We start from the raw sequence: 14,933 nt of genomic DNA, 5'->3' as shown, positions 1-14,933 counted from the left end.
GCTCGATCCCAGGACTCTAGGATCACAACCGAAGCTGAAGGCAGATGCTTAACCAACTAAGTGACCCAAGCTTCCTAGGACAGGGCAGTGTTTTATAACAAGAAGAAAAGCTCTTCTATGGAATAATGTATTATAATGATCAATATATTTTGATTATACATATCAATATACTGGTTGAAACATACACCGAAAAATTCCTATTTAATTTTTAATAGTATATAACCAGTAAGTACAATTATTAGCAAGAATCTGCTATATCTGGGGTGCCTGGGTGGCTCAGTCATTAGGCGTCTATCTCCTTTCAGCTCAGGTCATGATCCCAGGATCCTGGGATCGAGCCCCACATTGGGCTCCCTGCTTGACAGGAAGCCTGCTTCTCCCTCTCCCACTCCCCCTGCTTCTGTTCCCTCTCTCGCTGTCTGTCAAATGATTAAATAAAATCTTAAAAAAAAAAAAAAAGAATCTGCTGTATCAGAAAGCAGGAGGAAATTTATTATTTATTTTTAGGCTCCAGAAATTTAAGGAATAGGTGCAATTTTATAATGTATATTATCATATATAAGGTTTACCTTCTTACCTTACCTTAAGGTTTACCTTAATACTTAAGTATTACTTAAGTCCTTAATACTTTGGAGTTGAGATCATACCAGGATGTCTCACATATTAATTTATAAACTAATTTATGGCACCCCCAATGGACTTTTTTAAAATACAAAAATATACTTTCCCTTTTTTTTCAATATAATGAATGCTTTCTAGTTTTTAGAAACTTAAAGGGAAAAAGAAATAAATTTAAGAAATTGAGAAGTCTAATACTAAATTCAGTTCATGAACCTCAAATTAACATCAAATATAACAGCAGTGTTCTTGAGCTTAGTAACCTTTCCAGCACTGCTATTTTTTTCAGTCAAAAAAGTCCCAGCATTTTTTTTTTTTTAAATTTGATCTTTTAAAAATTTCACTAGTACTTAAGCCATAATGGCTATTGGAATGCCTAAGAACTGCAATTAGAACTGGGAGTGGTTTGCTGGTTTAAATAAGATCTTGAAAACTAATCCTAAAGCATTATTAAATTTCATTCCTTTAAAGGACTGTGAATTGCTGCCAAGGCAGAAAATTCTAATTATACTACTGAGGAGTATGTTTATATATGGTTTCCTGTTTGGATGGTGAATTGTAGATGTACACAATAAAAGAACACACAAACAGAAAATGTAAGAAGTACATGTATCTCTTAGTACACGTACCAAATCCTTTAACATAAACTGAATGCTTTATTACTGAGAATTCATTTTCTATATCATACCAAGGAACTCCAATGCCAACAGGACACCAATGCCAACTCATCCGGTTTTTCTGCTGTAAAAAATACCTCTGCCAGTTGAAGTCCATTTTCTGGCCAGTTTGCCTTTAAAGAGGAACACAGACCATTAAAAGTGATGTTGCATGCCACTGCGAGTGTTTGAAATGTCTTTTCAGTGCTAATTATACTGGTATTACCTTATCGGTTAATTCAAGGTTCCTGGCTGCTTGTTCCAACCATCTTGCAAGAATTTTCTGAAACAGACATATCATTTAAAAATAAAATAGCAGATAATCAAGGAAATAATTTAAAACTCCCATGATAATCTTTCAACAGAGACAATGAACCACCTGGCGTTACCTCCCTTTACTCTGCAGTGATATAAGGCAAAGGCTAGACCTGAATGACCCAGAGTGGAAATACTGAAGGCAACTCACCTGCCCTTCAGGTACAGCCCTTCTCACGAATGGGATCACATCATTTTTAAGCCACGGGCAAAGCTTTTGCAAAGACACTGGTGTAGAAATTGAGTTGAGCAAGTTCTCAAGCATTTTCACATCAAATCTGCTTTCAAAATTTGCCTAAATTATACAGAGTGAGAAATTAGGATCTATTGGACGGATTTAAAATAACAGCCTCCCAAAATGGAAAGACTTGTTAGGAAGTCATTTTAGGAAATATTTTACTGTCTTAATTACGAGCATGAAGGGTGATTTACTCCATACTGATGAGTCGTTGGCAGCCACGAATCCCACGAACTCTCATGACAGCAAGGACCAACTAATAAATTAGGGGGCAGTGGAACTGGCATTGGAAGGAAAACTTAATAGGAGGTGATAGTGCAAACCCAAACAAGCCATGTGGCCACGAGTGACATCACACCAAGATGCCACTTTTTGGACCTCACGATATCGGCCAGCATGGAGGGAATCAGAGCAGAGCTGCTAATGCACAATCCTTTACACAGTCTGAGCTGTAACAGGAACAACTTCACCAGCAGTACTTAAGAAAGCCCACCAATAAATCATTCAATAACACGTTGCTTTCTTTTTTCTTAAGATTTTAAAGATTCTGTTTTAGGGGCGCCTGGGTGGCTCAGTGGGTTAAAGCCTCTGCCTTCGGCTCAGGTCATCATCCCAGGGTCCTGGGATCGAGCCCCACATTGGGCTCTCTACTCAGCGGGGAGCCTGCTTCCTCCTCTCTCTCTCTGCCTGCCTCTCCACCTACTTGTGATCTCTGTCAAATAAATAAATAAAATCTTAAAAAAAAAAGATTCTGTTTTATTATTTATTTGACAGAGATCACAAGTAGACAGAGAGGCAGGCAGGCGGGGTGAGGGAAAGCAGGCTCCCCGCTGCACGGGGAGCCCGATATGGGGTTTGATCCCAGGACCCTGAGATCATGACCTGAGCCGAAGGCAGAGGCTTACCCACTGAGCCACCTAGATGCCCCTTTCTTTTTTTTAAGATTTTAAAGAAATCCCTGTGCCCAATGTGGGGCTCGAACTCACAATCCCGAGATCAAAGTCACATGCTCCACGAACTGAGCCAGCCAGGTGCCCCAAAATGTTGCCTTTTGAGCTAAGTTTAGAAGTTAATTGGACTCTGAATGAGATAAAACAGGCTTCTAAAGTAACTTCACCTCTAATTTAATATCATCAGGATAATTTTATCAAACATTCCATTGCCCACTCACACCTGACACCCTTTATTCACATGAAGCCAACAGATTCAATCACCTATCCCAGGAGCCATAAAGCCATTAACAACAAAATCCAAAACAGATTACCCTATGTCGAAGCCAAAGGTACTGTGCACAAACAAGGTTTCCTTCTCGTAGCTGTAAAAAGATATCCTTAAGGTCATCTTCATTATTCAGAAATTCAATCCAAGAACTACCACTGCAAAGTAAGAGACGGAAAAAGTTGGTAGTTAAAAAATTAAGGTCATAATGTTACAAGTGGATACTGTTGGACATTTTAACTAGCTGTTTAGTTTCTCCTCCCACCGCAAAGTTAAAAAAGTTCCAAAGATGATGCAGTTAAAAAGTGGTTTCCTTCCTATCCCAGACTTGTAGAGCTCCTGTCATCCTCTCTGAAAGTCATCTCTCCTTAAAGGTTCTTCCTGGGATAATCACACATATACAAGCAATTATTTTAAGTTTTTATTTTATTTATTTGAGAGAGAGAGAGAGAGCAAGCAAGCAAGAGCAAGAGCCCAGGAAAGGGCAAAGGGGGAAGGAGAAGCAGACTCCCCAGTGAGCAGGAAGCCTGATGTGGGGCTCAATCCCAGGACCCTGAGATCATGACCTAAGCTGAAATCAGATATTTAACCAACTGAGCCACCCAGGTGCTCCTAATAAGTTTTTAAAATGAATGCGAGGCTCCTGGATGGCCCAGTCGGTTAACTGTCTGACTCTTGCTTTTGGCTCAGGTCATGATCTCGCGGTCCTGGGATTGAGCCCTGTGGCAGGCTCTGCACTCAGCAGGGAGTCTGCTTGTCACTCTCCCTCCCTCTCTCTAAAATAAATAAAATAAAATCTTTAAAATATATATTCTGTTCTGTAAGTACCAGTCAATGAGATGAGATAAGGGGGAAAAAATGAGGCAAAATTATCATTATTTGAATATATAATCACATACTTAGAAAAAATAAGATCAGCTGAGACATTATTTTTCTAAAGATTTTTATTTATTTATTTGACAGAGAAAGAGAGAGATCACAAGTAGGCAGAGAGGCAGAGCAAGAAGCAGGCTCCCTGCTCAGTAAGGAGCCCAATGCTGGGCTCGATCCCAGGACCCTAAAATCATGACCTGAGCTGAAGGCAGAGGCTTAACCCACTGAACCACCCAGGCGCCCAGCAACTGAAACATTATTAAGAATAATAAAGGAATGCAAAGGCACCTGGGTGGCTCAGTTGGTTAAGTGTCTGCCTTTGGCTCAGGTCATGATCCCAGGGTTGGGATCCCACGCTGGGCTCCCCGCTCAGTGGTGAGTCTGCTTCACCCTCTCCCTCAGCCTTTCCCCTCTACTTGTGCATGCTCTCTCTCTAAAATATATAAATAAAATCTTAAAAAAAAAAAAAGGAATTCAATAAAGTAGTTGATTAAAAAGTAATTTTAAAAAATCAATAGTTTTGGGATGCCTGGGTGGCTCAGTGGGTTAAAATCTCTGCCTTTGGTTCGGGTCATGATCCCAAGATCCTGGGATCGAGCCCCACATCGGGCTCTCTGCTTAGCAGGGAGCCTGCTTCCTCCTTTCGCTCTCTCTGCCTGCCTCTCTGCCTCCTTGTGATCTCTGTCAAGTAAATAAATAAAATCTTTAAAAAAAAATCAATAGTTTTTCATAACCATTCAAAAATATGATGGAGGGGGGCGCCTGGGTGGCTCGGTGGATTAAGCCGCTGCCTTCGGCTCAGGTCATCTCAGGGTCCTGGGATCGAGCCCCGCATCAGGCTCTCTGCTCTGCAGGGAGCCTGCTTCCTCCTCTCTCTCTGCCTGCCTCTCTGCCTACTTGTGATCTCTCTGTCAAATAAATAAATAAAATCTTTAAAAAAAAAAAAATATGATGGAGGGTGCCTGGGTGGCTCAGTGGGTTAAAGCCTCTGCTTTCCGCTCAGGTCATAATCCCAGGGTCCTGGGATCAAGTCCTGCATCTGGCTCTCTGCTCAGCAGGGAGCCTGCTTCCTCCTCTCTCTCTGCCTACTTGTGATCTCTGTCTGTCAAATAAATAAAAAATCTTAAAAAGAAAATAGGATGGAGATATGCCCCATTTATAGGAGTAGGAAAAATATTTAAGAGCTATATAAAGACAACTGAGTAGATACTGCTCAGGAACATGAAAAAAAGGACAGAATGAGTAGGACATAACGTCCCTAAAAAGGAAGATTCAATAATGTAAAGATGCTGGTTCTCCCCAAATTGATCTTCCATTCAGCATACTCCCAATAAGAAAATAAAAATAAATAAAAATTTAAAATCCTAATAAGAGGATTTTTAAAAAAATATTTATTTACTTGACAGAGAGAGAGAGAGAGACAGTGAGAGAGAGAACACAAGCATGGGAAGTGGGAAAGGGAGAAGCAGCTTTCTGCTGAGCACGGAACCCGATGTGGGGCTCGATCCCAGGACCCTGGGATCATGACCTGAGCTGAAGGCAGACGCTTAATGACTGAGCCACCCAGGCGCCCCCAAATAGGATATTTTAAAAAGGTTTTATTTATTTATTGGAGAGAGTACGTATGCATATGAGCAGGGGGAGGGGCAGAGGGAGAGGGAGAAAGAGAATCTCAAGCAGATTGGGCAGTGAGCGAGAAGTGTGACACAGGGCCCGAGCTCATGATCCTGAGATCACAACCCAAGCTGAGATCAAGTCATACACTTGACTGATTGAGCCACTCAGGTGTCCCCAAAATAAGATTTCTTTAAACTGGGAAGGTACTACCCCAAAGATAAAATACAGTGATCCAAAGAGGCATGTGCACCCCAGTTTATAGCAGCAGTGTCCACAATAGCCAAACTATGGAAAGAGCTCAGATGTCCCTCAACAGATGAATGGATAAAGATGATGTGGTATGTTTATAATGGAATATTAATTAGGTATCAAAGAAATGAAATCTTGGGGCACCTGGGTAGCTCAGTGGGTTAAAGCCTCTGCCTTTGGCTCTGGTCCTGGGATTGAGCCCCGCGTCCGGCTCTCTGCTCAGCAGGGAGCCTGCTTCCTCCCCTCTCTCTCTGCCTGCCTCTCTGCCTACTTGTGATCTCTGTCAAATAAATAAAATCTTAAAAAAAAAAAGAAATGAAATCTTGCCGTTTGCAACAACATGGATGGAACTAGAGGGTATCATGCTAAGCGAAGTAAGTCAATCAAAGAAAAACAATTATATGATCTCACTGATAGGTGGAATTTAAGAAACAAGATAGAGGATCATAGGGGAAGAGAGGAAAAAATGAAACAAGATGGAACGAGAAAGGGAGACAAACCGTAAGAGACTCTTAATCTTAGGAAACGAACTGAGTGTTGCTGGAGGGGAGAGGGGCCGGGGGACAGGGTGGCTAGGTGATGGATAACTGGGGAGGGTATGAGTTGTGACGCGTGCTGGGTGTTAGGTAAGACTGATGAATCACAGACCTGTACCCTTAAAACATAATACATTATATGTTAAGTAACAGAATTTAAATTTAAAAAAAGAAAAATAAGGAGTAAAAACACAAACATAGAAACAAACAAAAAAACTTGGATAATACTGGTTTGAAGGAATTAAAATGTATGCTTGAATCAAATCTCAAAAGAAGAAAACCAGTGAAGATGGTTTCTAGTTGCTGCTGTAACAGATTACCACAAACTTAACAGCTTAAGACCACAGAAATTTATTATCTTATAGGTTTTTGTGTTAGAAGCCCAATAAGTGTTCTCAGTGGGTCAAAGTCAAGGTGTTAGCAGACTCTTTTGTGGAGTCTCTAGAGAAGAGTCTCTTTCTTTGCCTTTTTCAGCCTCTAGAGACCACCCATATTCCCTGGCTTGTTGTCCCTTCTTCCATCTTCAAAGTCAGCAACGTTGTGTCTCTGACCATTCATCCTTTGTCACATCTCCTCTGACCACAGCCAGGAAGGCTTCTCTGCTCTTAAGGACGCCAGTGATCCGAAGTTATCTCCCATCTCAAGGTCCTCAACCTTCATCACATTTTGCCACGTGATTAATGGGGATTTGGACCTGGACATCTTTGAGGGGTTGTTATGCTGCCAACTGCAAGACCCTTACAAGATCTAAGATGTGTCCGTGGGGCTGTGTGTGTGCCAGCAGTTTGTTCTTTCTATTGCTAAGCAGTATTCCGTCATATGAACACACCACAGTTATACACCTATTCTTCTGTTGGTGGATGTAAACAATGTAGTGTTTGGCTACTATGAACAAAAATACATTTTTAGGCACACTTGAGTGATTCAAGGAGTGATTCAATCAGTTAAGTGTCTGCCTTTGGCTCAGGTCATGATCTCAGGGTCCTGGGATCGAGCCCCACATCGGGCTCTCTGCTCCACAGGGAGCCTGCCTGCTTCCTCCTCTCTCTCTGCCTAGCTGTGATTTCTCTCTGTCAAATAAATAAAATATTTAAACAAAAAAAAAAAAGCCTCTGCCTTTGGCTCAGGTCATGATCTCAGAGTCCTGGGAACAAGTCCCACATCAGCCTCCTTGCTCAGTGGGGAGTCTGCTTCTCCTTCTCCCTCTGCCCTTTCCCCCGACTCAGGCTCTCTCTTTCTATCTCTCAAATAAATAAAATCTTAAAAAAACCCAAAAAAACTATGATACTGGTGAATGAAAATATAAAATCCACTGAATATAAAGTCCAGAGATAGACAAATACATCAGGGAAAGGGGGATTGACTAGCCACAAGGGAAAATATAAAGCTTCCCCCTTCATTGTTAATTTGGCAAATAATTTCTATTATCTTTAAGATAACTATCTCTCATATGTGTAAATAATGATATTCTTGGTGCACATGTTAGTATATCTAATGGAATCAACTGCCAGAAGTGAAATTGCTAAGGCAAAGATACATGCATTTAAATTGGCCTTTCAAATTTATTAGTTCCATAGATGGTGGAGAAGAGTATCTACAACCTAGCAGGAAAATAATATTTTCTATTACCCGATTCCCAGAAACACATTTAGTCTAATTTATAATCTAAAAATAAAAAACGAAGAATGTACACACCTGAATTTTTCTGGTCCAAATGCTCCATAAAAAGTAGTCAATTTTGCATGAGCCCTTAGTACCTAAAAAAAAAAAAAAAAGTGATAATTTGAATGTCAATGCAAGAAAATTAAGTTAAAAAATCCCCAGAAATTAGGCCTTCTATTTCAGAAGTCTTACATATTTCACCTCATATTAGAGATCAATTCTCATAAATATAACCCAAAAAACCTTGGAATAATGGAAACATTTCCAATCACATTCAGTGCAATAAAACTGCAAAAGAGAAGGCATTTACACAATAATTGTAGGTGCCTTCAAAATTAACTCGTTTTCCCAGTGATTTATATAAATGCCCTTATGTTAAAATGCAGTTGGATTATACCAAAAATTTACTTTGCTTTAATAAGAGTTTAAACCATGATAGTTACCATCACGGTTAATATTTATTCGTGTGGTTAACCAATGACAGACACAATGCAAAATGGTTTATATAAATTATTTCATCTGACTTCAAAATAATCCTATAAGTACTACTATTATTCCTACTTTTCAGTAAGGAAACAAGAATTAAAATCAGTTGCTCTTGAAAAAAATACAGGTCTATCTTGAATTGAAAGACATACTGTAAAGGTACATTTACCCTCAAATTAAGTACAGTGTAATTACCTCTTTTAAAGCATCAGAATAGACAGGAACAGTTTTATTCTCTTTTTTCAAAAGCTAAGATGAACAATGAGAAACAAAGTTAATATATCTGCTATATTAGTTTTTTTCATGAAGGAAGATGGATTTTCTGTGAAAGGACACGAATTATCAGGTCCCATTGAACTCTGAGATGAACAGTGAATGATTAAAATATGACATATCTTCAAAAAATAATGCATCTTATGAAAACAGCTCACAATATTTTGCCCGTCCGTTACACCTTGATTTTAAGGAATATAAAGCAACGGTATTCAGAGCTCACTGATGGGAACCTACGGCAGAAAATGCACTTTAGGACATGTGTGCGATGGACACAAGATTCATTTTTTCTGAGATGGTTTCTTTTGCATGAGACAAACTAACAGGCACAAACGTTATAAAACCTACCCGAGTTTTGGCATAATTTAGCATTTCCTGGGTTGTTTCATAGGTTAGCCACTGAGCCTCCAAGCAGTAATTCACCACAAATTCATCGTCCTGTTTCAGAAATGCCAGACACAGTCAGGTGACCTAATGTCGATCAGACCGTCTATCTGAATGCTGTCATACACGACGGGGGAAACACACCTGGATTTTATGTAGACTGTTCTTAGCTTCATCTATGAGTTTTTGCCATTCGGTCTGCTTGCTGGTGTCTGCAGAACTCAAGGCTAATCTCTCCAATACATCATTGGATTTCACCTTGTAAACAAGCTGTAATACAAACATGCTTCATTAAGCAACTTGAAGCAAAATACTGTCTGTGCACGACTTCTTAGGCTGCAGGCAACAGGCTGTTACGAAAAAAAGGGGAAGCTTCATGCAGCCCAAGACTAAACAGTAAAGCAGGTAATGCTCAGATAACCCAAAGGTAATCTAGATTGCGAAGAGTTACGGAGACCATTTGAGTCCTGAACTACACGTGTCAAGCAGGGTACTAAGAGCCTTACATGAACTATCTCATTTAATTCTCATAAAAACCTGAGCAAACATTTATACCTCATCGTATAATGGGATGAATACTAACATTCCCGTTATACCATCAAGAAAACCAAGACTCCAGGAAGGGTAAGTAATGTACTTGAAACTAAGCAGTTCCAAAGCGATGGAGCTGCTTTTTAAAATGTGACCACACGGGGCGCCTGAGTGGCTCAGTCGGTTAAGCATCCAACTCTTGGTGTGGGCTCAGATCATGATCTCAGGGTTATGAGATTAAGCCCCTTGTCAGGCTCCATGGAACCTGCATAAGATTCTCTTTCCCTCTCCTCGTGCCCTTCTCCCAGCTTGCACACACTCTCTAAGAAAGAAAGGAAGAAAGAGAAAGAAGGAAAAAGAAATACCCAAAACTTTAGGTTCCTTTCTTACAACCAAAATGCCAACTTCAACAAGGACTGTCTTAATTCTGAAAGGTAAAAATGATAAGAAAGCTAGTTTCTCTACTCATGTTTCTCCACTCCCTGAAAACTGCTTTCATAGATTCTGATTTTTCACTCCATTTACTTTCCAATTTTAATTTTACTTATATTTTTAAAGTAATCTGTATGCTCAATGTGGGGCTCAAACTCATGACCAAGAGTCACAGGCTCTACTGACTGAGCCAGCCAGGAGCCCCCATTAGGTTTTTAAGAAAATTAGTTATTACAGGGTCATCTGGGTGGCTCAGCGGGTTAAGCCTTCGCCTTGGTCTCAGGTCATGATCTCAGGGTCCTGGGATGGAGCCCTGCATCAGGCTCTCTGTTAATAGGGAGCCTGCTTCCCCACCCCCTCCGCCTGCTGCCTACTTGTGATCTCTCTCTGTTAAATAAATAAATAAAATCTTTAAAAAATTAGTTACTACAGGGGCTCCTGGGTGGCTCAGTGGGTTAAGCCTCTGCCTTCGGCTCAGGTCATGATCTCAGGGTCCTGGGATCAAGCCCCGCATCGGGCTCTCTGCTCAGCAGGGAGCCTGCTTCCCCCTCTCTCTCTGCCTGCCTCTCTGCCTACTTGTGATCTCTCTCTCTCTCTGTCAAATAAATAAAATCTAAAAAAAAAAAAAAATTAGTTATTACAAAACTTTCAGATGTTCATAAAGATAATATAACACTCATGTACTCATCACCCTATTTAAAAATAAATATTACCAATATAGCTTAAGAACCCCTTCCTCTTCTTCCCAAATACATCATTCTCCTTGTCCCAACCAGAAGTATCCATTACTCTGATTTTGGTGTTTAATATCCCATTAATCTCTATCCCTTTATTCATAGACCTTTCTAAACAACACACAAAATTGCTTTGTATGTTTTAAAATGTTACACTTTTGGGGCGCCTGTGTGGCTCAGTGGGTTGGGCTGCTGCCTTCGGCTCGGGTCATGATCTCAGGGTCCTCAGATCGAGTCCCGCATCGGGCTCTCTGCTTGGCGGGGAGCCTGCTTCCCTCTCTCTCTCTCTCTCTGCCTGCCTCTCTGCCTAGTTGTGATTTCTCTCTGTCAAATAAATAAATAAAATCTTAAAAAAAAAAATGTTACACTTTTATTTATTTTTGAAGATTTTATTTATTTATTTTTGAGAGAGACAGAGATGTAAAGTGAGTGCACGTGGTGGCAGGGGGAGCAAAGGGAAAAACAGACTCCCTGCTGAGCAGGCAGCCCAATGTAGGACTTGATCCCAGTATCCTGGGATCATGACCTGAACTGAAGGTAGATGCTTAACTGACTGGGCCACCCAGGCACCCTAAAATGTTACACTTTTTAAAACAAAAAACACAGGAGTGTCCACCACCCACTTAAAGAAGTTTTAACTCTTTACTACAATCAGGCTTTTTCCTTCCTTACTCTCCAGGACTTTTTTTTTTAAAGATTTTTATTTCTGTATTTATCTGACAGACAGAGATCACAAGCAGGCAGAGAGGCAGGCAGAGAGAGAGGGTGAAGCAGGCTCCCTGCTGAGCAGAGAGCCCGATGTGGGGCTTGATCCCAGGACCCAGGGATCATGACCTGAGCCGAAAGCAGAGGCTTTAACCCACTGAGCCACCCAGGCATCCACTATTATCATTTTTAATTAAAAAAAAATTTTCAGGGTGGCTCAGTGGGTTAAAGCCTCTGCCTTCGGCTCAGGTCATGATCCCAGGATTCTGGGATCGAGCCCTACATCGGGCTCTCTGCTTGGCAGGGAGCCTGTTTCCTCCTCTCTCTCTGCCTGCTTGTGATCTCTGTCTGTCAAATAAATAAATAAAATCTTAAAAAAAATAATAAAAGAAATAAAAATAAAAATAAAAATAAATTTTGGGGGTGCCTGGGTGGCTCACTGGGTCAAGCCTCTGCCTTCAGCTCAGGTCATGATCCCGGGGTCCTGGGATCGAGCCCTGCATCGAGCTCCCTACTCTGCAGGAAGCCTGCTTCTCCCTCTCCCACTCCCCCTGCTTGTGTTCCCTCTCTCCGCGTCTCTCTCTCTCTCTCTCTGTCAAATGAATAAATAAATATTTTTTTAAAAGCCTCCCTCATTTTACTCATGCTGTCCTTGCACCTAGAATTCCCTTCCTCTTCCCGGACCATCTGGAACATCTTCAAGATCTGCCACAAAAATTACCTCCTCCGTGAAGGCTTTCCGCCCCAGTAAGCGTCAATCTCTCCTTTGAATCCCTAGTGTACTTTGGTCATATCTTAATTATAGGCTTGATCATTAAATTCCAATTATGCTTTACATGTCTGTCTCCCTAGTCCCCGTTGCATGAAAATAAGCTTGTTTGATGAACAAATGAATTCATGAATGATTTACCTCAACATCTAGTCCAAACTGAATTGCAAAGCTCTCGGCTTCAGCAAATCTGTGTTTGTGAAGTAACCGACTCAATCTGACAAGTTGAAAAAGAAATTTTAGTAAAGTTTTTATTAATCAGGAAATTTAAGTTTATCGTTAAGTGGTAAAGCTTAAAAGAAAATGAGAAGTTACCTGTTTTCTGGTAAAGCTTCTGTAAGACATCTGAGTACCACAACAGAGACTGAATCTTCAGAAAAGCTGAAAAAAGTTTTTACTGTAAGTGTATTTGTCATTAATATTAATAAGCAAAATGTAAGTTAGCTGCTATTTAACAACTTATTTGATAAAACAAAACATGACCTACGTTGAATTGTTTTTGCAAATTCCCTCCAGAAGATATATTGTATCCTACAACAATTAAAAAAAATGTTTAAAATTGAAATACAGAAATAATTCATTTTCAAGTTATTAAAGTAACAACTGGTTTGGGTGAGAATTATCCATCAATGGATTCTAAATTCACTGTCCAAAAACCACTGGGAAAAAGGATATTCTTGGAGTCTCAGGATAATACCACAGAATTTACTCAGCAATTACAAACGGCAAAAAGTACCTTAGAGTGGAGAAATCTGACAGAATTGCCCTAACCAAGTAATCATATACTTGTCATCACTAGTAATAGGACAAATGGACATGAGCCCCTTACTGTGACACAGTTCAATACAGTATTGCCTCTGTGGTACCCTTGCTAAGAAAGCTCAGCATGGGGGCGCCTGGGTGGCTCAGTGGGTTAAGCCGCTGCCTTCGGCTCAGGTCATGATCTCAGGGTCCTGGGATCGAGTCCCGCGTCGGGCTCTCTGCTCAGCAGCGAGCCTGCTTCCCTCTGTCTCTCTCTCTGCCTGCCTCTCTGTCTACTTGTGATCTCTCTCTGTCGAATAAATAAATAAAATCTTTAAAAAAAAAAAAAAAAAGAAAGCTCAGCATGCACCTAATTATGATAAATCCAAACAGAGGGATGTTCTATAACACAACAGGAGAGGATTCAGAAAATGTCAAGGTCTTACAGAAACAAAAAGACTAGGGAACTATTAAAGCAGACCACCCTGTGACCATGACAACAAAATTCCATGCATGACGCTTGACTGGATGCTGGATCAAGGGAAAAAAAAGAGTTTTAAAGTAATTGGCACCATAGGTAAAATCTGGATTTGGATGGTATGTTTCATAATAGTATTGTATTAATGTTAAATTTCCCGAGTGATAATGGTGCTACAGATGAATGCCCTTATTCTTAGGAGAGACCTGCTGAAGACTTTAGGGGCAACAGGCCATGAGGTCTGCAAGTAAATACAAATGGTTTGGAAAAACTGTGTGTGTGTGTGAATATACGAAACAAATGTAATACGTTTTTTAACAAAGTCATAATTAAAAGGTAAGTACATAAAAGCAATGACCCTCCCCCCAAATTACTTATCATACTTCCTGCAGAAACACAAGAAAACTGAGTAAGTAGATGATTCAGGTTTTATTTAAATAATATGCCTTTCTTTTCCTTATATGACTAGTATTTGGCAAATGTATTTGAAAACATCTGGTAACATGAAATACACTTGTAAACCTGAGATCTATCCAGGTATTACACTCATGCTTAGTTTACTTAACTTTAAAGAAAAAAAAAATTATTTAAGTAATCTTTACACCCAGCGTGGGGCTCAAACTCAGGACCCTGAGATCAAGAATCCCATGTTCTTCCGAGTCAGCCAGGTGCCCCCTAGCTTACTTAATGGTTTTTATTATAAAGTACAAAATACACATCAACATACTGTGCTAATTCCAGATTGGACCAGAGAGGGAACGCTAGATACTTCCAAAGAATACAGTATTTCCATCGTAGGTAATGAATAAACCATGAGATTTTTCATCTAGGAAAAACAGAACAGCAATTCGTTTTGTAGATCATATAAATTTATAAGAACAAGATACTACTTCATAATCATGAGCCTAGATTAAAATATTTGGTGCAAGGCTAAATACAAAAAACAATTTTATAACTAAGTCCTTTAGTGAATTATTTAAATGTTACATATAAAATTATGCTCTATTCCAACTTCCAAGTCTGCTGGATGAAAAACAATATGCTTGAAGTTCATTCTACGATTTGTATTTAAGGTGAATGTAATTCCTAACAATGAGTCACTCTAATGAACATTTTCTTGTCACTCTAATGAACATTTTTAATTCTGCAATGCTCCACTTAAATGGGAAGTGGAGACTTAGAGTTATTTTTTAAAAAAAGATTTTATTTATTTATTTATTTATTTATTTATTTATTTGGGGGTGGGGGAGAGAGAGCTTGTGCACGTGAGCTGGGGAGGAGCAGAGGGACAGGGACAAGCAGATTCTGTGCTGAGTGCAGGGCTCAATCTCACAACCCTGAGATCATGACCAGAGCTGAAATCAAGAGTTGGATGCTTAACTGACTGAGCCACAAAGATAACCCTCCATTTTTTTTTT

General features: G+C 40.0%; 1 protein-coding gene across 2 annotated transcripts in view; it reads right to left on the bottom strand.

Moving 5' to 3' along the window:
* The window catches only part of KNTC1 (kinetochore associated 1), a 78,770-nt gene that overhangs the window by 45,419 nt on the left and 18,418 nt on the right, over positions 1 to 14,933 (bottom strand). The window contains exons 13-24 of one of the 2 annotated variants that reach the window (XM_046025946.1): positions 14,243 to 14,341; positions 12,784 to 12,827; positions 12,612 to 12,677; positions 12,438 to 12,513; positions 9,270 to 9,395; positions 9,090 to 9,179; positions 8,664 to 8,717; positions 8,016 to 8,077; positions 3,092 to 3,203; positions 1,741 to 1,884; positions 1,501 to 1,557; positions 1,307 to 1,408 (exon numbers count right to left, since the gene is read on the bottom strand). In XM_046025946.1, coding sequence (XP_045881902.1) covers positions 1,307 to 1,408; positions 1,501 to 1,557; positions 1,741 to 1,884; positions 3,092 to 3,203; positions 8,016 to 8,077; positions 8,664 to 8,717; positions 9,090 to 9,179; positions 9,270 to 9,395; positions 12,438 to 12,513; positions 12,612 to 12,677; positions 12,784 to 12,827; positions 14,243 to 14,341 — 1,032 coding nt within the window. The remainder of the gene's footprint in view (positions 1 to 1,306; positions 1,409 to 1,500; positions 1,558 to 1,740; positions 1,885 to 3,091; positions 3,204 to 8,015; positions 8,078 to 8,663; positions 8,718 to 9,089; positions 9,180 to 9,269; positions 9,396 to 12,437; positions 12,514 to 12,611; positions 12,678 to 12,783; positions 12,828 to 14,242; positions 14,342 to 14,933) is intronic. The other variant, XM_046025947.1, reaches the window with a different exon arrangement.

Source organism: Meles meles, chromosome 12 (genome assembly GCF_922984935.1).
Source record: "Meles meles chromosome 12, mMelMel3.1 paternal haplotype, whole genome shotgun sequence".
Taxonomy (NCBI): Eukaryota; Metazoa; Chordata; class Mammalia; order Carnivora; family Mustelidae; genus Meles; species Meles meles.
The sequence above is the reverse complement of the archived record's forward strand: the minus strand, read 5'-3'. Positions and strand labels throughout refer to the sequence as shown.